At 50.9% G+C, this 20,401-nt stretch overlaps 6 protein-coding genes across 6 annotated transcripts; 5 read left to right on the top strand and 1 right to left on the bottom strand.

Moving 5' to 3' along the window:
* Positions 1-1,406: 1,406 nt before the first annotated feature.
* On the top strand, positions 1,407-2,442 carry CC84DRAFT_1212870 (uncharacterized protein; the record flags this gene model as incomplete). The annotated part of the gene is made up of 2 exons (XM_018182486.1): positions 1,407-1,782; positions 1,835-2,442. The coding sequence occupies 2 exons, from the start codon at positions 1,407-1,409 to the stop codon at positions 2,440-2,442; spliced, it is 984 nt and encodes a 327-aa protein (XP_018039803.1).
* A 942-nt stretch (positions 2,443-3,384) lies between these two features.
* On the top strand, positions 3,385-5,001 carry CC84DRAFT_437048 (uncharacterized protein). Its single transcript, XM_018186268.1, has 2 exons — positions 3,385-3,714; positions 3,765-5,001. Exons 1-2 carry the CDS (start codon positions 3,535-3,537, stop codon positions 4,809-4,811), a joined length of 1,227 nt encoding a protein of 408 aa, XP_018039802.1. The 5' UTR covers positions 3,385-3,534; the 3' UTR covers positions 4,812-5,001.
* Positions 5,002-5,838: 837 nt separating this feature from the next.
* CC84DRAFT_1137089 (HET-domain-containing protein) lies at positions 5,839-7,783 on the top strand (the record flags this gene model as incomplete). The annotated part of the gene is made up of 5 exons (XM_018176133.1): positions 5,839-5,892; positions 5,976-6,485; positions 6,584-7,326; positions 7,382-7,484; positions 7,584-7,783. The coding sequence occupies exons 2-5, from the start codon at positions 6,125-6,127 to the stop codon at positions 7,781-7,783; spliced, it is 1,407 nt and encodes a 468-aa protein (XP_018039801.1). The 5' UTR covers positions 5,839-5,892; positions 5,976-6,124.
* Positions 7,784-9,593: 1,810 nt separating this feature from the next.
* CC84DRAFT_1137086 (agmatinase 1) lies at positions 9,594-11,521 on the bottom strand. Its single transcript, XM_018176132.1, has 5 exons — positions 11,027-11,521; positions 10,471-10,972; positions 10,116-10,418; positions 9,947-10,062; positions 9,594-9,887 (listed from the first exon to the last, which is right to left on the bottom strand). Exons 1-5 carry the CDS (start codon positions 11,162-11,164, stop codon positions 9,759-9,761), a joined length of 1,188 nt encoding a protein of 395 aa, XP_018039800.1. The 5' UTR covers positions 11,165-11,521; the 3' UTR covers positions 9,594-9,758.
* A 532-nt stretch (positions 11,522-12,053) lies between these two features.
* Positions 12,054-13,541, top strand: CC84DRAFT_1234904 (MATE efflux family protein; the record flags this gene model as incomplete). The annotated part of the gene is made up of 2 exons (XM_018183832.1): positions 12,054-12,591; positions 12,646-13,541. 2 exons carry the CDS (start codon positions 12,054-12,056, stop codon positions 13,539-13,541), a joined length of 1,434 nt encoding a protein of 477 aa, XP_018039799.1.
* A 1,898-nt stretch (positions 13,542-15,439) lies between these two features.
* CC84DRAFT_1082092 (major facilitator superfamily transporter) lies at positions 15,440-17,216 on the top strand (the record flags this gene model as incomplete). The annotated part of the gene is made up of 5 exons (XM_018173964.1): positions 15,440-15,627; positions 15,677-16,522; positions 16,570-16,733; positions 16,786-16,860; positions 16,915-17,216. The coding sequence occupies 5 exons, from the start codon at positions 15,440-15,442 to the stop codon at positions 17,214-17,216; spliced, it is 1,575 nt and encodes a 524-aa protein (XP_018039798.1).
* Positions 17,217-20,401: the final 3,185 nt, after the last annotated feature.

Raw genomic sequence — 20,401 nt, 5'->3', positions numbered from 1 at the left:
GCTTTCACGGTACACAGATTGCCGACATTCTGTTTTGTTAATTTTTACGGGCTTGCTGTGTGGAGCAATGAGTGAATGAGGATGGAATCTGAAGAGCTAGTGAACGCGTCATTTTGTGTGTGAAATGGCTTAGCAGCGCATTCTCTCCACACTTCGGGGTCATCATTGGCATTTGGGAGGCTCCTGCCATTGCAAACCGCCAGCTTTATAATGCTTGGCAGACGGGCTCGGACGGTATACATTGCGCAAGATGTAAAAAACCACTTTCATCACAAAAACTATCTTCCGATTACACCTTTCTCAACTCTGCTGCCTTGACTGTGAATACGCACGTTTGCGACGCGGTGCAGGGTTTCCACCGCTCTTACCCTTCTCGGATGCTGCTGCAGCTCAGCCGGATCCGAAGCCTTTATGACCCCGCCATCGCGCATCGCATCCTCGCCGTTCATCAATCTACATTTCTCAACGGGAAAGTAACCGTCGGCATGTTGTGGCGTTTCGGAGACCGACGCGAGCGCCGGATAGACTACATCAGCTGCAGCTGCACGTGGGTATTGGATCGCCAACGGCCGTGCATGAAGGCAGCGAAGATCGCTGGCTATGGTAGGCGCCAATCTTCCCTCATCTGGTTGATTGCACATGGAGGCATCGAGGGTTGCACACGTCATGCCTGCCAGTCTTTTCCCGTGTATGCATCATACATCAAGAGATGCATCTGTCGGACCCGTGGGAACGGGTCTCACGGCTGTGTGCAGCGTGCATGGGGCCATGCTGCCAGATCGAGTGAGACGTTGAAGGGGCACAGCAGGATGATTTGAGGAAATTAAGGCAACGGGGCGGAGTACATACAGATAGGGTGTGAGGGTGTACGGTGTAGATATCGGAGTGATTATTATGGTTGTCTACATGTGGTGTGTGGGAGATAAAGCGTGGCAGAGTGGATGTGGAGGTCGATAAAGTTTGGTTTGCCATGGTGTGTCTTAAATGGGATACAGGGAGAGCAGTACACTGCAAGGTGAATCTTTCATGTTCGAGGAGCCTATTTGTCCGTTGTTTGACTTTGACCGACATAACGTGTCGGTGTACCACCTTCTTTGTTACTGATAAAGCTTGAAATTTTTAATCCCATTTCCAGTCCCGTCATGATCCGGACACGACCGTCCAAGCGAATTATCCCAATGTACTTTTCCACGGTACACTTGAAGTAGAAGGTCGATGTAATCCAGAGTTGATGCCTAAGGCACAAGGGACCTGGTGACTACGCCGAGGGCGGCCCGGGTTGATTCTCGTGACCAATGCGGCTCCTTCGGGAAAACATCGGGGCTGGGCACGGCAGGATCATCGCCTTGCGCCGACCTGCAGGCCGGCTTCGACACATTAACAACCACTGCATCTATCTGCTGGCCATGTTCTCTTCTGCTGCTGGGAGAGTCATCCGCTCTTCCAGCACCTTGCCGCCGCCTTCGGTGTGTGCCTTCGCCCGCCCAGCAGCTCTCGGCGCGGGCCAGAAACCCTTCTCCCGTCCCGGCCACCAGCGGCGCTTATCGTCGTCCAAGGCATCGACGCCTCCAGACAGCTCGAATGGGTCAAACTCAGCGCCTCAGGCGCCTGCAAGCGCAGAGAAAACTCCTCTGAAGGAGGCGACGAAGAATAATGAGAAGATGACGCAGAGTGGAAGCAAGCAGACAGGGCGTAGGAAGAAGCAGGCGACTAGAACCGCGGCCCCGACACCGACGCTCAACGTGCCGCATGTGCTGCCTACCAACGACGTAGAAGTGTCTGGTACGCATGGGAAACTTGTTTTGAAGGTTGCGCCAGCTAACTGTATCTGCAGAAGTAAAACTATCATCCTTCTTCTCGCTTCACCGTCCCATATCCTTGGACACCTTCATACCGCCAGTCGCCTCAAACTCCTCGTTCGAGTCCATCTTCGCGCCACGTTCTTCGTACACCAAGAAAACCACGGTGGACAACATTCAAGCCCTCACCAAAGGCATCCAGAACCTGGAGGCAGTTATGGGTGCCTATGAGAAGCAAGCGCCTGCCGAGGAAGCATCACAGGCTGAGCTGCGGCACTTGGATGGCCAGTCATACATGACTTTGGACGAGCTCACGCGCAAGCTGGTTCCGTTCAGACCGCCGCCACCTCCTATGCCTTTCCGCGATCCAGCAGACGTTTACTCGGCCAATAGCGCACCCATGTTCGATACCGAAATGCCTGGCGCCGAAAACGAGCCTGAACATTACGAGGTGCGCCAGCCGTTCTACGACCGTATGGTCCAACGGCATAACAGGAACAACCGCAGCCGGGACAATCTGCAACACCCCGATATGCTCGCCATCAGCGTCAAGAGGCAGAGGAAATTGAAGATGAAGAAGCACAAGTACAAGAAGCTCATGAAGAGGACGAGGCTGCTGCGGAGGAAGCTAGACAGGACATAATAGACTTAGTGCGGCGGATGTTGGTCCGGGCTACAACGGGCGTTCGATCGTGCCGCGCAGGTCCAGATGCATGGCGCACAGGCGGCTAGCAATACACCGAGGGACCAAGGGTCTGCTCCAACATAAGGTTATGCAAGGACCTGGTGATCTTCGCTCAGTGGACGGACGGACGCGCCAACCTGCGACGGGCGATCTTGGTCGGACGCCAACCAGGTTTCTGGAAGCATTATAGAGCACTCCTCTACTCTTTTATCAATCATCGGGCATTTTTGCCTGTCCCAGCATTTGTTTCGCTCCATAACAGCATGTTCTCGCCTTTACTTGCGCAATACCAGTCCGCATTGTTCTTGACCCTCTATTTGCCTTTCGCATGATGTTTTGATCTTCGTCGAATGGACTGGACAGTCGAAGTTTCTTGAAGTGCGCGAGATTTCTTACTGGTGCAAATTCTCTGAACGCATTAAGTTTGACAACTTCGACCAGCCGTTGTCACGACGGCATCGGACGTCTACAAGGTGTAGCGTTGTCATGTGAGACAGTACTGCGACACCCCGGGTCACGGCTGACGCTTCGCCAACCTCGGAAGCTCACAACGCACTGTTCGGTCGGAACCCCTCCAAACTCTTAACAGCGGGAGCTAAGGCTACGCGAGGTCGCAGACAGCAAATCATACGTCCCACCATACTGTATACCGCATGATTGTGTGGCAGCGTTGTTCCCTGGGGCAGTTTTTTCACTTCACAGAGTCTTGGGTGGGGGATCGCTGCCTTGTGTCGGCGCATCAGGACGCACACTTGCGACGAGTAATCTGGTCTTGTCGTCATTCAGGATGGGGTGGGCTTGGGCAATCGTGGGTGTTCGGCGGGTGTGTTCGTCGCATCTTGTATAAAGCTGGCCAGCTGCCGCACTCCCAACTCTCCACTCACCAGCCCACAGCTTCATCACTACAGTCTTTCCTTCACCCAGTCCTTCTTTCTACTATCCATTCACTTCGCCCCGGTCGGCATTTATTCACAACTTACGAGCTAGTCTCCCTTTTGATAGCCTTCACTTCTGATATCACTTCAAATTGTCTATTTTTATCATAACGAAATGGTTTCCAAGGTCATTCTCATCTCGGCCATTGTGGCCTACGTCGAGGCTCGCTTCGGCCAGGAACAGGTCCCCATCTCCGCCATCTCTGCCGTCCAGGGTGGTAGTCCTGGTGCCGCCGCCACCATTGCTGGAGGCGCCATCTCTGACCTTCTCGGTGCAGCCAACTCTTGCGCCAAGGTATGTTTCCGAAATTCTCCAATACTATCCACGTACTAACGACCCACCAGCTCGCGACTGCTGATAAGATCGTCGCTCAGCTCGGCGGTGGAGCCGATGCCATCGCCGCTGCCATCGGCATGGTCACTGCGGAGAAGAACACCAACCCCTTCGCCAACGGAAACATTCAGAACGTCTGCGGCGATGCCTCGCTCCCTGCTACTCCGGAGCTCCGCGGTATCACCCCGCTCATCGACCCGGCTGTTGACACCACTGGAGGAGTAGCCGCACTCAGTAAGAGCTCTGCCGCCTCCCCACTCAACGCCGCTGGCAAGAGTGTGTTCGACCTTCTTTCCGAGGCCGGTTTCGGAGACCTCGTCGCTTCTCAGAATGCTGCTGGAGGCGCTGCCGCTGGAGGCGCTGCCGCTGGGGGCAATGCCAACGCTGGAAACAATGCCAACGCAGGCAATGCCAATGCTGGAAACAACAACGCGAACCAGGGCGCTAACGCGGGAAACAACGCGGCGAACAATGGAACTGCAAATGCCGGTGCTGGTAACTCTGGTGCCGCTGCATGCAATGCTGCCAACAGTGGCAACGCAAACCAGAACGCCAACAACGGTAAAGCAAACCAGGGCGCCAACAACGGCAACGCGAACCAGGGCGCCAACAACGGCAACGCGAACCAGGGCGCCAACAACGGCAATGCAAACCAGGGCGCCAACAACGGTAACGCAGGAAATGCAGGTGCTGCCGCTGGAGGCTCCGTCCTCACCGGCGCCGAAGACTTCGGCACTTGTACTCCCACCATCGACTTCAAGCTCGGACGCCCTGGCCGCAAGGCCACCGAGGGCACTTTCCAGATCTCTGACCCCACCGCCGTCGGCGGCCAGCAGGACGCCCTCAACCCCAACATCATCACCAACGCGCTCTGCAACCAGCTCACCAACGTGTGCGGCGCCAATGCCGCTGCCATCACGGCATGCGATGGAGCGAAGGCGCTCGTCCAGGCTGCGGGTACGCGTGATGCCACTACTGCCGACCTGTTCAACTCGGCGCTCGGCTTTGGCGGTGCAGCTAAGTCGAAGAGGAGTATCACTCGTCGCTTCAGGGCCTAGATGATAACTTCTAGGTTTGGCTGATGAGTTGAGGGATGACTGGACTGGGAATTGAAGGATGGCAAAGGGGGGAGGAGGTTGATGACGGAAAATTATATCAGAGCCCGTGGGTTCTCCCATTTCATTTCTTGGCTTTGGTGTGTACGATTGAGGCGATATTTTTGAGATAGATACGAATATCATGATAGCGTTTTGCGCAACTCAGTTTGTCTTCGTGCTTGATGATTCATGGCTGAGCTTGGATTAGATTGTACAGATGATACGTGGAATGGGCAGTTGTGATCGATCGACATTCTGTGGGAACCTCAGTACTCATGCGGGCACTGCTGCGTCTCTTGCAGGTTAGGGAATCTCGGATATGATAATTCACTTCTCAGCCCAGTGGGGCACCTTCACGTCAACGGCTGACCCTTTGCGAATTTTCGCAAGTAATCATACATTGCAGGACGGGTAATCTATAGGACGGAACATGCAAAGGCTTCTATGAAGTTCCACCTTTCGACGAGTAGTTAACCTACAGTACTCAGTTCTTCATTATTTCCAGAAGCTATAGAGTTCGTGTGCTGCACTAACCCGTGACTTACAATAGCATGCAATGAGCCTACGTCTTTGACATTGATTTAGCTTTACTATCAAAGGTAGTGTCTCGTGGAATCTTGAGGATGGCCAGGTTGTTCACGCGAGAACGACAGTGGTATCCTGTCAAGGAGCATAAAATGATATGGACCAACGCCTAATACCACAAAAGAAGTGTTGTCAGTGAGAGGGTGACGGATTGGCGTTTGATCTTCATCATGTACGATGAAAATAAGACACCTATGGTTAGGCAGAGTGGGAAGGAGGAACGGAGCGCGTGCGAGGAAGCTGGCCCACGGGACCCGGGGGCGGAAAGATCGCCCACTCTTCCTTGGCGAACCCCACCTTGCATGCTGACATCTTCTGGAGCTCTACCTCAATTTACCTACTTCACACCACAACGACAACCCCTTGGTAGATCACAGCATCTCCAACGAAGTGCTGCTTAATCGCGTGTTCAAGGCAGCATGGGGGAGTAATCATATCTTACGCTCGCATCCGAAGGGTAGGAGAAGTTCACTCAAGCCTTTTGAGACGCATGCGTCTTAAGCAAGGATTATTTGGTCGAAAACAACTAAGCCCGGCCAGGGCAGCATCAATCTTTGCGGCACTAAGATCGCACACAGGAGAGGCTACGGGGGTCTCTGTCACAATAACAGCTACACCTCACAAATTGAACCGTCAATTCTGCAGTCAAAAATTGATCCCCTGGCACCATACTGGGTTATCGGTACACTATGGACGTCAATGCGAAGCTCTGCCAGAATTGCCAAAATCTCATTTCGACCACCACTCCGACCGAGGAGGATGAGTATCTTCCATATCAGTCAAAAGACTTACTTTTTGGATCTTCTCGGAATGGTTGCCCAATGTGCACTACAATTTGCGAATATTTCGACGACTACTTTGACATGGAGAAGCTAACAACTTGGCACTCTCAGAGACATCTTGAAGAAGCCAGGCTAATGTATAGGCTGGACCATTGGAGAAAATTGGAAGGTACCGTGTGCTGGATGTATATGTTATACTGCCCATCTGGGGGAAATGCCGATATTCATGAAGCGCACATGGGAAACCTAATTGTGATGCCGGCCAAAGGTAAGACTTCTGATCCTTCTACGCGTCTAAGTATCCCATTCGTTTTTCCGCAAGGGTCTACATGTCAGAGCTGGGTTCACACAAGCTGATTAGTCAAGATCGGACCGCGGGCGCAGCTTCAACGTATACTGGTAGCGAACAATGCTGGGCTTTGGCGTCTGCCTGGATACTAGAGTGCGTTACATCTCATTCCAAATGCAATAATACCAACGAGGAAACAAATTGGCTCCCTACTCGGGTTCTTGACGTTGGGTCTAGTAACAACCCACAACTACGTCTTCAACCTTCCACAACATTGTCACCGAGAAGATCTTACATGACTCTCAGCCATTGCTGGGGGGAACTGCAAATCAAGCAACTTCAGACACATAACATCCAGTCAATGTGCGAGCACATCGAGATCTCTGAATTGCCTAAAACCTTCCAAGAAGCGATATGCCTCACTCGACGACTTTCTGTAAGATACCTGTGGATTGACTCTTTGTGCATTATCCAGGACTCTACAGAAGATTGGGCACACGAAGCAGCATGTATGGGGGACATCTACAAAAATGCCTTGTGCAACATAGCTGCCACTGCGGCTGCTGATGGTCGCGATGGATTGTTCTTTGAAAGAAATCCAGTCCTTGTGCAGCCGTTGCGAGTCCGAATCGAATCACTCAAGCTTGAAGGGCTGAATTCTCCCTCGGACCTCTATGACATTACTCCCCAGTATTTTTGGGGGCACGATGTTGCGGATGCTCCATTGAACCGGCGAGCGTGGGTGCTGCAAGAGCAGTTCCTCTCGTGCAGAGTGATCCACTGTAGTAAAAATCAACTACTGTGGGAATGTCGTGAATTGGTAAGCCCTTTCTACTCATATCTGTGGCGTCATGTGTACGTGCTGATGGTGCCAGGCCGCTTGCGAAATGTACCCCAAGCGCATCCCGCGCGGGATCATTAATGAGTCGTCAGTGTCAGACTTCAAATGGTCCGATCTCGCCTATGGTTTGCGGGTGGGTGAGCTCAGCAGCGTCACCCAGAGCCAAATGGAGAGCTTGGGGTGGCGGACACAAGGAAATCTTTCTTCTGAATCAACTCGTTCATGCTCAACAACAGCGTCTTCAGAAAGCAGGTTCAATGCTTTGGAACTTTGGAACTCTGTGATGGAAGCTTATACTGCCCGATCAATCACCAAATTCCAAGATAAAATCGTTGCGATTTCCGCTGTGGCGAAAGAGTTTCAGCCAATGATTCGACACGAGTATTTGGCAGGCATGTGGCGCATGGCACTGGAAGCCGCTCTCTTGGTGGGTTAATCCCGCATAATCTCTCTACTTAAACTTTTGCACGGAAAAAATAATCAATGGCCTTTCCGACACTGACTGTAGTTATGGACCAGTGGAGTCTTACAGTGGATGCCTCCACATACGAATCACGACCGAACATCTACAGCGCCCCCAGTTGGTCAGTATGTATTTATCCCGTTACCACCTGTCTGCTATTACGCCACGATTGCCTAGTCCGAGTGCTTTAGGAACACAGCTGACTTGATGGAGTGGGCTTCGATCTCTGGCGGAATTCTCTTTTTCAATCTGAAGACAAATCCGCCAATACATGAGTCGTACATGATTCGGATCATCGAATGCAAAACTACTCCCATCACAAAAGATCCTACCGGGCAGCTCTGTGCCGGTCATATTATAATCCGCGGTTGGCTCAAAACATTAAAAGGTCTGAAACTCGAATCTGTAGAAGTGTCTAAGTACATTGTCCACCTAGAAAACAGAAGGTACCCAAGCCTTGCATGGATAGACCTTGACCAGGAGGAGCAATTTCCCGAGACAGATCTACATGTGCTTCCAATCTTGGAAAACCACTTTCTACCTGAGGGCATGAGTCTGGAGACCAGCATTCGGGGCCTTGTGTTAGCGGACACAGGAAAGCAAGGCCAGTATCGCAGAGTCGGTACATTCTACTCGAATGAAGAAGGAAATGCTATGTTCAGGCGGCCCCTATATCCCTTGGACGCTACTTTGGACTTGCCAATCGCCACAATTTCTCTTCACGAGACGATGACAGATGTCGTCGTACATGCCCACCCGCAACCGCAGCTACCACTCCATGGCACGCCTTACTCTGCACATGGCTCTTCGGGTGACGCATCGCCTACTTCAAGCTATCCCGACGAAGAAGAGGACTTTACCGAGCTTGACGATTGGGTCGAGAAGATCATTGAAATCATCTGAGAAAGTAGGACTGCTACAGCTGGGATTGCAGTGTATTCGGGCGTTTGAGGTTCCACGTCTCGCATCATTCATTATCGGGGCTGCATCGCGCGAGGCCGTGTTGATGGTGGGAGGTTTAGGCCCTCATACCTTGTCAGCTAGCGCAACTCCCACGAGCAAGGCTCAACATCTACGTTCCCCTAGTCGCTACCACCACCATTATAGCCTCAGTTATTTCCTGTGCATCCTATAATAAGACACAGTCGTGATATTGCTTCGCGCACATGGCGCCTACCTTGAGATCACACCCTGTACTTGAGCTTCTGATCTTGCGCTCTGCTCACGCTTTGGATAGCTGCGATGTTTCTATCTGCTGCAGTGGACGACGATGATGATAAGCCTCACTAGCGAAGCCGAAGGCTTTACCAGCTCTCATGTTTGCCAGACTGCGTAGGCATCCTACCATCATCGACAAATAGTTGGCTAGGCGACTTAGACTGGCACAAAACCTACCTGCTTTGACCTTGAGCGGCCCGCAAAGTAACATTGCTCGTCACCCACATAGCAGAGTCTCGTAATGCATATGCTGCCGCTACAACCGGAGGCCAGCGGGATTAGATAAGAGTGCCTATCCTAGAGCTGTATCGCATACATCGTCAACATTGTGGTCTGGGCAACGAGCGCTCCCGGCCACGGTTCAAGGATCCCAGACACCACAAGCTGGTCGAGCAGCCAAATTTGGGGCCTGAGAAGAGGTAACAAGTTCGAAAGAGTAGCAATTATCACAGAAGGGGGTCTTCGATGAGCACTAGTGAATTCGACAACGATGCTTCACTTGTATAAGGTTATTTGGCGCACTATCCCGCAATACATCGCGACTGCGATCCACACAACTACTAGCCTCTGATAACAGCTAGGATCCCACTGCTGTTCTTCGATCGCGTCAAATCCCTTGACTTTCCGATGCATAGGGTGTTCACCCATCGAAATGCTCCTGTGGCCCTTGTCCTTCGATCCTGTGATCGGGCATGTCTGGTACAAGGTCAGTTGGTGTTCTTCTCGAGCTTCATAGTTCCTCCTGGCTTGGTTCCACCATCTTGCTGGTAGGACCCTTCAAAATCATGAGGGACATGATCTCGTAGAGAGCATCAGCGGCAGCCATTGTGGTGAGCTCAGCGTTGGTGTCGTATGCTGGCTACACAGGCATTACCGTCAGCGAGGTGAACAAAAGACTAAAAGAGCTAGGGTACATACCGCTACCTCGACGATGTCTGCGGCGATGATGTTGAGGCCCTTGAGTCCTCGGATAATTTCACGTAGCTCGCGCGTGCTCCAGCCCCCAGTCTCGGGTGTCCCAGTTGCCGGTGCGACTGCAGCGCGTGTCAGTAGGTCTCACCCTGGTCGCGAGATGGATGCAACTCACATGCCGGGTCCAGAGTATCAATGTCCAGAGACAGATAGACGGGCTTCTCGGTACCCACGCGCTCCCTGATCTTCTTGATGATGCCAGCTGTGCCGATCTTGTCCACCTGCGACGCCTCCACGATCTCAAAACCACAGTATCCATCGTTCTCGTAGTCACTGGGTCCACTGAGCGTCGTGCGGATGCCTGCGTGGATGTTACTGTCGTTGCGCAGGAGACCTTCTTGCGCTGCGTGGTAGAAGTAAGTTCCATGGTTAATAGAGGCAATATCAGTGGGGGCTCCGCCAAAGACCTTAGGTTTCCCTGGACGGTATTAGCTCATGTCTCTGAACTCTGCATAGTCTGTGGCACTAACATGTGTCCAAATGGCTATCAAAATGGATCACGGAAACCGGTCCGTAGGCGCGGTTGATTGAACGGAGCAAGGGTAGGGTGATGGTGTGGTCGCCTCCAAGAGTTATGATGCGCGGCAGAGTCTTTCCTTGCAGAGAAGGTCCTTTCTTGTTCGCGTCTGTGGCCGGCGATCGAGTGAGGAGGTTGTAGTGACCGTGTTCGATCTGTTGAAGGGCGTACGCGTGATCGTAGGATGTGACTGGGATGTCACCGCAGTCAAGCACAGTCGCCCAAGAGTTGAAAGGGTTGGTCTTGAGGGGTACATTGTAGCCTCCGTAGAGGTTCAGGCGACGCGATCCTTGACGGATACCCGAGGGTCCGAAGCGAGCACCGGGACGATACGACGTACCGATGTCGAATGGAGCACCAATGAAGGCAAGGTCGTACTTCACGTCCCTTTGCGACAAGCATTGTACGTATGGCAGACGTCCAAAAGTTGAGATTCCGGAGAACACTGAATCAGCCTGATAACTTCAGTCAGTCAATTGACCTGTAGGAGCTAGAGTGGTTTATCCAACCTGCGTGCCGCCATCTCCCGGTAGAGTGTTGTACCACAGAGATTGGTGAGGACCCAGAATAGGCGATTGGTCGTCGTGGACACCGTGTGCTGCCACGGTAGCTACGAGAGCAGCGTAGAGAGAAGTCTTGGGAAACATGATTCAGAACTTGGGACGAAACTTGCCGTATATTTTGAGAATTGGAGCGAGGTGACCAGCTTTAAGAGGTCAATTGGCAGCTGTCAAGCTCCCTGTAGACGAGCTACCGAGGATACTGCTTAAACAGGAGCTTCGTCAACATAACTTGCAGAAGCTCGACCTGGCCATGACGACACTGATGCCCCTCTCCCTTTGAACAGCTCTTGCCGTGTCAGGATCACCCAAAATCCCCCCACCACCGGCCACTTGATAAGAAGTCAGCAGGCCATTGGCTCTATGCGCACATGCAGGAGCTGTCTTGAATCAGGGTTGTAATATCTCCTCGGGTGCATGCAGCTGGTTGCGGGGACAATTGTGTAGACGGGACAAGACATTGACGTCTGAGTAGCGCGACCACTTGAAGTGCAAGCTAGGAGCCTTGGCAGCCTATTTCGGCAAAGCGTGTACCCTAACAGGAACGCAGAACGCACTGTCTGCATCTTGCCGAGAACGTCCTCCGATACGGACCATGCTTCCTAGGGTCCAAGCCTATCATAAAGTACGATGTAGGTAGTGCTCACCGGCACGACAATCACCCAGCAGCTCGCGACGGCGACTACCTTATCGTGCATACTCCACGCCTGCGCTGATTTGCGCCGCGAATCCTCTTCAATCGCTGCCGGTATTGGTTCAAGATATGTGTACATGCATGAGGATGGCGGATGTCTGTGTAATATCTAGTATTAATCGTTTGCCCTGGTCAGCCGAAGTGGGCGATTCGACAGTCCCACTTTGCTGACCGAACAGTGAACTACTACCGGTGACAATATAGAGAACAAGTACCCAACATCTTATGAAGGAAAGAAGCAGAGTATTTTGATTGCGTTTGAAACCTTCTTACATCGCCGAAATGGACCTACCTCCGAGCGAATTCTCTTCGTTGCTCCCGAAGCTGCATCCAGACGATGTAGACGTTCCAGAATGGCGAGCATGGCTTTCCGAGTCCTGGATCCAAATCAAGGCGTCCATTCCTGTTATACTCGCCTACATGTTGCAGAACAGTCTGCAGACGATATCGGTCTTGATTGTTGGGCGGCTGTCTCCGGAAGCTCTAGCGACGGCTGCTTTCTCTTACATGTTTGCAATGGCAACCGGGTGGCTCGTCGCGCTTGGAGGTACTACAGCGCTGGATACTCTCGCCTCGAGTAGCTACACAGGCTCCAAAGACAAGCACGATCTGGGAGTGCTGCTCCAGAGAGGCTTGTTTGTCCTGTCCATATTCTACGCTATTATCGCCATAGTCTGGATAGTCTCTGAGCATCTCTTCCGAGCTCTGGGACAGGAAGAATACATTTGTATCCAAAGTGCGAAGTTCTTGCAGCTCTTGATTCCGGGAGGGCTGGGATATGTATGGTTTGAGGCAATGAAAAAGTACATGCAGGCACAAGGTGCGTAATATCTGAAATGGCTCAATATTTGCAAGCTCTAACCGAACCATGCAGAGCTTCACCGACCTGGAACCTATATCCTTTTGATAACCTCGCCGCTCAACGCGCTGCTGAACTATTTGTTCATCTATACCTTCGACTTTGGACTATATGGTGCGCCTATTGCTACCGGCATCGCTTACTGGGCCTCGTTCCTACTCCTCGTCGCATACGCCGCCTTCGTACAGGGACACGAGTGTTGGGGAGGTCTTGCGCCGCGTCGCGCACTGCAACAGCTCTGGCCGTTTACCAGGCTTGCGCTTCTCGGCTTCATACATGTCGGTACGGAATGGTGGGCATTCGAGATTGTGGCTCTGGTGGCTGGTCGTCTAGGCACGCTGTCTCTGGCAGCACAGTCAGTGATCATGACGGCCGACCAAGTCATGAATACTATTCCTTTCGGACTTGGTGTGGCTGCTAGTGGCCGAGTAGGAAATCTCTTGGGAGCACGAAAGGCTACTGGCGCACGGCGAGCATCACTATGTGCGGCAACGCTGTCTGTGCTATTTGGAACTCTTATCCTCGCGGCTCTCATGGGCACAAAGAACGTTTTCGGACGGATCTTCAATGACGACGACGATGTGGTCGCGCTTGTCAGCAAAGTCATGCCGTTTGTCGCTCTGTTTCAGATTGCCGACGGATTGAACGGTTCTTGTGGTGGGGCACTCAGAGGCATGGGAAAGCAGTGGGTTGGCGCTTTAGTCAATGTTATCGCGTACTATTGCGCTGGTCTCCCAGCGGGCATCTACCTCGCTTTCCATGGTTGGGGACTCGCCGGATTATGGATAGGGAATTGTGCTGGGCTATACATTGTCGGTACGTTAGAGCTGGTGATCATCATGTTGAGTCGATGGGACAAAGAGGTGGAGAACGCACTGGGGCGAATTCATCAGGAACCTTTGGATGACTAGGGTAAATGGAGAAGAGCACTTTCGGTACATCGCGATGGCAGCGTGCAGGAGCTATTATCTCAAAATGGTTGTAGATATTATTGTGTCTCTATCCTGATTTCTGACCGATGGGCATAATCATGAGTGGATCTGCGAATTAGAGTACTAAACTTGATGGAATGCATTGCGGTGGAGTCTTCACACCCAACCTTTGATATAGAACGCTTGGTCAAACTCTCATGAACGTCTTCCAGACGTGATCATGCATGTAACTACTTTTTTCTTAACATGTTGAATAATTTGGAACCTCGAAGAACAACCTTGATCATATCTGCACTGTGCGGTATTTCTCGCCAGGGGCGGGTTGTAGATTCTGGGTTGCGCAAATGCTGGCTGTTTTTAGCGAGGGGGTGGATAACGCTCGGGGCTCAATAGTCTCCTGTGTGGCAAAACGACTTGAAGACCGATTACCTTCTGCTATGACTCCCGTATCTAGCCCTGCATAAGTTCAGTCTTCCAAGCGGCGATTATAATTGTGGGGCCTCTTGGAGTTTCCGGAAGCTCCATAACTATGGTATGTTTATTAAGAAATATGAGATCATCGGCCAACATATGTTTGATCATCGTGCGAGAATGCTCTTGTCGGAGGTTCCCCAGGCACGGGAGGATGGAATCTGCAATCTAGGTAGTGAAAGCAGTAGAAAATCCGAAATGACGTAACCTTGGTACCATCCCCATCCCCATCGGAATTTTTATATCTCGTGAACAATGGACAAATCATTGTGTCTTATCGCGTTTTATGCGTATTGCGAGGCAATTACTGGGCTAAACACTTGCGCCTTCTCTCCGCATCGTTATCGGGCCAATCAGCAGGGCCCACGCGAGGAATCTGGGGTTGGGGGCCGTACCAACCCCAAAGGAGCCACAGAACTGCAATGGCTGCAGCTGTGGGTTCTGGTTCATTGATTCAGAATTCTGTTGTTCTCGAATTTCTAGATACGGCGTTGTGCTCAATTCGGTTTAGATGTGTCCGAAGCTCCGCAGCCTGGCGATATCGGCTGCGTCCATTGACGCTCTTATCTTCTCCCACAGTATCGTCAGAAAAGACGGCAGCAATGAGCGGGTGTATGGAATGACGTCTATATCGAAGCTAGATGCAAGGTACAAGGGTTCGATCGGCAACATGCAGGCCAAAGTGATCTGGAGTGCTGGGTTGGGTTCAACGGCCCTGGTACATAACCACGTGATCACTGATAACACACTGCGCATTCATTGGACAGAATCTGCAACCACAGCCACAAGCTTTTGGACGTTGACGCTGCAAGATTTCGCAATTTCGTTTTTTCTGGGGGGTTAACTTACGTGTTTTGCTGATTTCACAGCCTGATCAATATTCTGTATACACGGTTTCCCCTTAAGAACAGGACACACTCACAATTATTATCGATGGTTGCAATTAAATTTTGTCCAGCCCCGGATATACACAATTACGGCATGGCATCCTAGAGAAGTCCGGGAATCAAATGTAGCAATTTATACACAGAAACATACATGTAAAAATCCTTATGGTCTCCACAATATTTTTCCAGCTCTTATCATGCATAGAATTACAGAATTACTACAAGACCGACACGGGTCGGTAGAGATGTGGCGTGTGCTTGGTGCGGTTGCACTAACGTTTTACTCTTATCTTTGGTGGTGATCGAGTAGATGTCAGCTCAGTGGGGGACAACGGAACTAAGCTTTTCGCTATGTACAGTCTGGAGCAATCTGGTACTATATCTCTCGACATCACGTCGATCATGGTACCTCATCTCCCATTCCTGCCACCGGACCGGATCTGATAGCCCTCGTCCTTCCTTTGTCTTCTTCACAGCTGTGATATCGCACAACGCCAGACAACCAACGTGATGGACGAAATGGAGAAGAAGATAGATGTAGGTTTAGAGGCGCCTTCTCAAGTCCCCGCAGACTCAGCACAAGGGGAAATTATTCTCTCAGAGGGTGGCATCGTACTGCATCCGCATCCTGTACAGGATGATGCCTTGGATCCTCTGAATTGGTCAAGCTTCCAGAAGCACACTTTGCTCGCAATAGTCATGGCACTGTGAGTATCTACATCAACGCTCGTCAGCGAACAATACTAACACTTGAAGATACTTCATGTTCACATATGTCACCACCACGACGGTTCCCTCGTTTCCACAACTGCAAGAGCAATACAACCTCACAGCCGAAGAGGTTAATTGGACTGTTGCAATACCAGCTCTTGGCCTCGCTCTTGGCCCCTTATTCTGGTCCTCGTTCGCAGACATCATAGGTCGACGCATTGTCTTCATCACCGGTACCGTTGTCGCACTGGCTGCCAGCATCGGAGCTGCGATGGCCCCTACCTATGGAGGATATATGGCGGCTCGATTCTTCCAGGGATTCGGCGTCAGTCCAGCAGCAACTGTTGGCCTGGCAATTCTCAATGACGTTTTCTTCGAACATCAGCGTGGTCAAAAGATGGGGCTGTGGGTGCTTGCTATCGATCTCGGTCTACTTGTCGGTCCTTTAATCGGAGGCTTCATCGGCCTTGTAAGCCACACCTGGATCCAGTGGCTTTGTGTGATTTTATTTGGTGCAATTCTGGTCGCAGAGATTGCCTTTCTTCCGGAGACGCTCTACCCTCGCAACTTTATGCTCGCACAAGAGTACCCCGGAGCTGTTATCGAGACAAATGATGGTGAGAAGGGGGGGATTGTCGGTGACGTGGATAACATGGCAAGAAAAGATGCGGACATGAGGACAAAGAAGCTTGCCTTTCTTAATATTAAGCCTGTGCCAGCCTTGAAGCATCCTAAGCCATGGGACTCGCTCCTCAGGTTCTTGATGATGTTCAAGTTTTTGGCGGTCACTATCACGACGATGGTCTTCTGTTATGGTTGGTACTGGTTCATCCTTGCCGTCACGACCATGTTCCCGGTTGCGTACGCGCAGTACTCGCCACAGACACAAGGGTACGCTTTCTCACTCACACATCAAGTAACCAAGCTCACCAAACCAGGCTACTGTTCCTCGGTCTTATCATCGGAAGCTTAGTCTCGGAACTGTTCTTCTCTGGAGCGCTCAGCGATCGAATTGTGTTGAAGGCTGCGAAAGCCAACAATGGTATCCGGTCCGCCGAAAGTAGGCTCTGGCTGGCATATCCTGCTATTCTGCTTACAAGTGGTAAGCTCACGACAAGAACTTGTCTCCCAAACTGTACTAACATATCAAACAGTTGGTCTTATCATATGGGGTGTCAGCGTAGAGCGTAACTACCACTGGATGGTCGGTCAAGTGGGCACCGCGTTATGTAAGTATTAATGTTCCATAATTGGCAACCACACGATACTGACCAATCTCACAGTTGGCGCTGGCGTACAAATGGGGAACACCGTGACAACGTCCTACATTGTTGACTGTTACCCCTTGCAAGCAATGTCTATCGTCACGTTCTATTCTGTGCATCTCAACCTGAGTGCGTTCATAAGTCCGTTCTTCATTGTACCATGGGTAGACAAGGCTGGGTTTGCCTGGACTTTTGCCGGGCAGGGGATCATCGTGTTCTTCTTTTGTCTTCCAGCATTTGCGTTGATCCACGTCTTCGGAGCACATATTAGGAAGGGCAGCGGGTTACCAACCTGGGTGGACCCGGAGCACGATACTTGATTCTATCGATGTATACCTGCTTTCATCATACATATCTAAGAAGCCACATCGCCTCGAGTAGCTAGTAACATCATGAGAACATTCTGAATTTACTCAAGCATTTTTTCCCACATTATGGTAATCTAATGAAGACTTAGTATTGATTTCAGACGTTCTGAATACACATTAATGCTGATGCACAATGTAGTGAGTAGCTGAAAGCCTGGAAGGTGGATACGGTGCGGAGTAGCGTGCCTTCCGAATTTGTGCTCTTGCGTGTCCCGTGAGCACGCGACATTCACCGCCTAACGTGTCGAAAATACTCTTGGCGAGGCCGTGGAATTAGTTTAGTGTTCGTGTGCAATATCCAGCTGGATCTGGTCACGGAAAAGTGAACGCGTAGGCTTGAGCTTTCTTAGCGTGTCTGCCCTGGAGTTGTTGTGACCGGTATATCTGTTCCATACGAAAGTTCTACGGTCGCTCTGTTCACCCGAGATCCATGGTCTGAACTGAAGTGCAAAACACCGATTCACATTCACTTCCACTTCGCGCACTCCAAGCGAGTCGTCCCGGCGATCAAAGATTTGTCTCGCATTGTGTCCTCACTCCTCCGCTCGAGGAAGCGCCCAGCTTCCATTATTATTCCTGGGGATACAAGCGCTCTTCGAAAGCTTCCGGCCGCCATCCAGCTCGAATGGACGCCTGTTGAGATCGCAAAATTTCCTTCCCGATTGCGACAGTCAGACTTCATTGACCTTCTCCAAGGCTACAACATCTCACCCGAGTTCGACTTCCCGGTCACCCCGCGCTTCACGCGGCCCTTTCGCGCGACAATTCTGGCTGCTGGTGTCGAAGAAGCGGAGAGAATGGTGAAGGACTTGGATCGGAAATTCGTGGGCGGGCGAAAGATCACCGTGAGAATGAGGGACATGTCTGATAAGGAGCGCAAAAAAGTTTCAATTCCAAGGCATGGCGGACCAAATCAGACTGGTAGCATTAGTACGTGCTCTTCAACGCACACAGTAGCCGAGCTACCTTACTGACTTGCAAAGATACTGCACTTGTGTATCGTTTTGACCTTGCCGACGCAATCGTCGAAGTCCGCGAAATCGTTCAAGACGGAAATTGTTTCGCGTTTCTCCGGAAACGTGTCCCGTCACAGTCCACAGCACCCCAGAAGCACATGATTTGAGGAATCGAAGTTCGGCCCAATGGGAATTTGTGGCCGGCTCCGCCTGCGAACTTGACACGGAGATGGAGGATAGAACAACGGCTCCGCGGCTCGAGGCGCTTAAGGGCTTGCAAGGGATCTAAAAAACTAGGGTGTGCTGGAGCAGATCTGGTTCAAGTGGACTGGAAACCAGGTCTTGTCAGCAGCTGAAATCTAAGGACTAAAATATCATTTCGTCGGCGCAGGAACTTTCCTGGTTGGTCAGGTATGTATCAAAAATTATGAGCTGAAGGACGCTGGCAGGTGTCGTCGACTCAAAGCTTCAGAAGCGGTTGCCTGTCTTTGAACGGTCGATGCAAAATTGTCACTTATCTGATAAGGCTAGCAAAGTCTGTGTAGCTCAACACCTATACGTTAACGTATGTGCAACCGGTATTCTTGGACACGGGGTTGAGTCAGAAAAAAAAACGTCTACTGTACAGAAAGACACTGAGCACGCGGCACGAGTCTTCTGATTGTGGACTCTGCCTGATCACGAACTGGGATCCTCTAAAAGGAAGGGAAATGAAGACTGCCGTTCCATATTCTTTACAGCTACAAAAGGATCCCAAGAGTGCTTCGCAAAATGTGTATCGAAATTTTCAACGTACTTCGACAACAATACTAGAGTAGACAAGCTTAGGCATATGGAGTTAGTAAAAGTGTTCCCATTCCGCGGAAGCAGCGGAAGATAAAGCCCTTCACGATGCGATGACAATCTTCCATAAGATATGCCCTTCAAACTGACAGAGGTTTCGGTCCGTCGTAGATTGTCATCATACCATATCTTATCTCCGGTGGCCTGTGTAATGCACGAGCCTGGATCATAATATTCGATGCGTCGTTAAATGGCACGTCGATCTTCGATCCGACATCACCTTACGATGTTCCATCCATATCTCCCTACCGAAACTTCAAAATTGCTTGCGGAACTCCCTCTATGGTTGTTTCTCGAACCTGCTATTATTGTATGCCACAAACCCCACGAAGGCATCCCACTTCGAACCCTGTCCCGAGCCTGGATAATAATCCCAGCCTGTCAGATCGCCAATGAAACGGTAAAATGAGGAAAGGTCCAAGTCGATGCCGGGGAATGCCTTGTGAGATACAGCGCATGCAAAGTCAATCACCACAACAGTAGGGACTCTTTATCATCGCGGACATTAGATCAAACATAATTATGCTATGACAGAGACCCTCGTGGAATAACGACGGGCTTATGTCTCGAAGAGCCTGGAGAGCATAGCAGATTTGCGGCGCGATTGTAAGGACGAGCGGCTTGGGTTGGAGCATTGCCTCTCCACCACCGGCTTTGCGTAACTGCCAAAGCATTTAACTAACGATTGCCTGGCTTGTAAGCTATGGCTTCTCATGCAGTTGATAGCGATCCACATAATGTTGTATGTGTTTGTCGTTCGGGATAGGTATTGCGGCAATCTGTCCTGATAGGGAGTCTGTCTTCCGTGTGTGCGGAGTCTTGACAGTATATAGAGGTTTATGGCTATCTTTAGTGCTGAGAGTATTTAGTACTCGAGTACTCGACAGGTCCTCAGGGTTCCTCACGCATATTCAAACGTCACAATCCCCGCCAGTACCAGCAAGGAGTAGCGGTCGGAATACATTGTTCGATACAGTCGCAACACCATCTTTTCACGAGTGCTTTGGTTTGACTTTGCTTGCAACCGAAGCCACTGTTTTCGTGTTCCTTGCGTCTACATTGATCAAGATTGATACGAGTGTCTTTGTCGAGGTGGGCTTATACTGGTCAAAAAGGGGAGGCACAGACATACAATGAGATACGTATATTGGGTTTCATGACAGCAAGAGTGGTGCAAATACTTGCATGGCCCCATGACGGGGTTGAAAAGTTGCCATTGTTGAACGTTGTTGGCGGTAGCATAGAATCTTGAACATGACACCTCTCTGATTAGAACCATTGAGTTTCAAGACATGGGAGATATTCATTCGAGCATTCCTAATTGAATTCAAAGCCCTC

The sequence above is a fragment of the Paraphaeosphaeria sporulosa genome (assembly GCF_001642045.1).
Source record: "Paraphaeosphaeria sporulosa strain AP3s5-JAC2a unplaced genomic scaffold CC84scaffold_2, whole genome shotgun sequence".
In the NCBI taxonomy this organism is placed as follows: Eukaryota; Fungi; Ascomycota; class Dothideomycetes; order Pleosporales; family Didymosphaeriaceae; genus Paraphaeosphaeria; species Paraphaeosphaeria sporulosa.
Note: the sequence above shows the minus strand (reverse complement) of the source record. Positions and strands in the feature narration are given on the sequence as shown.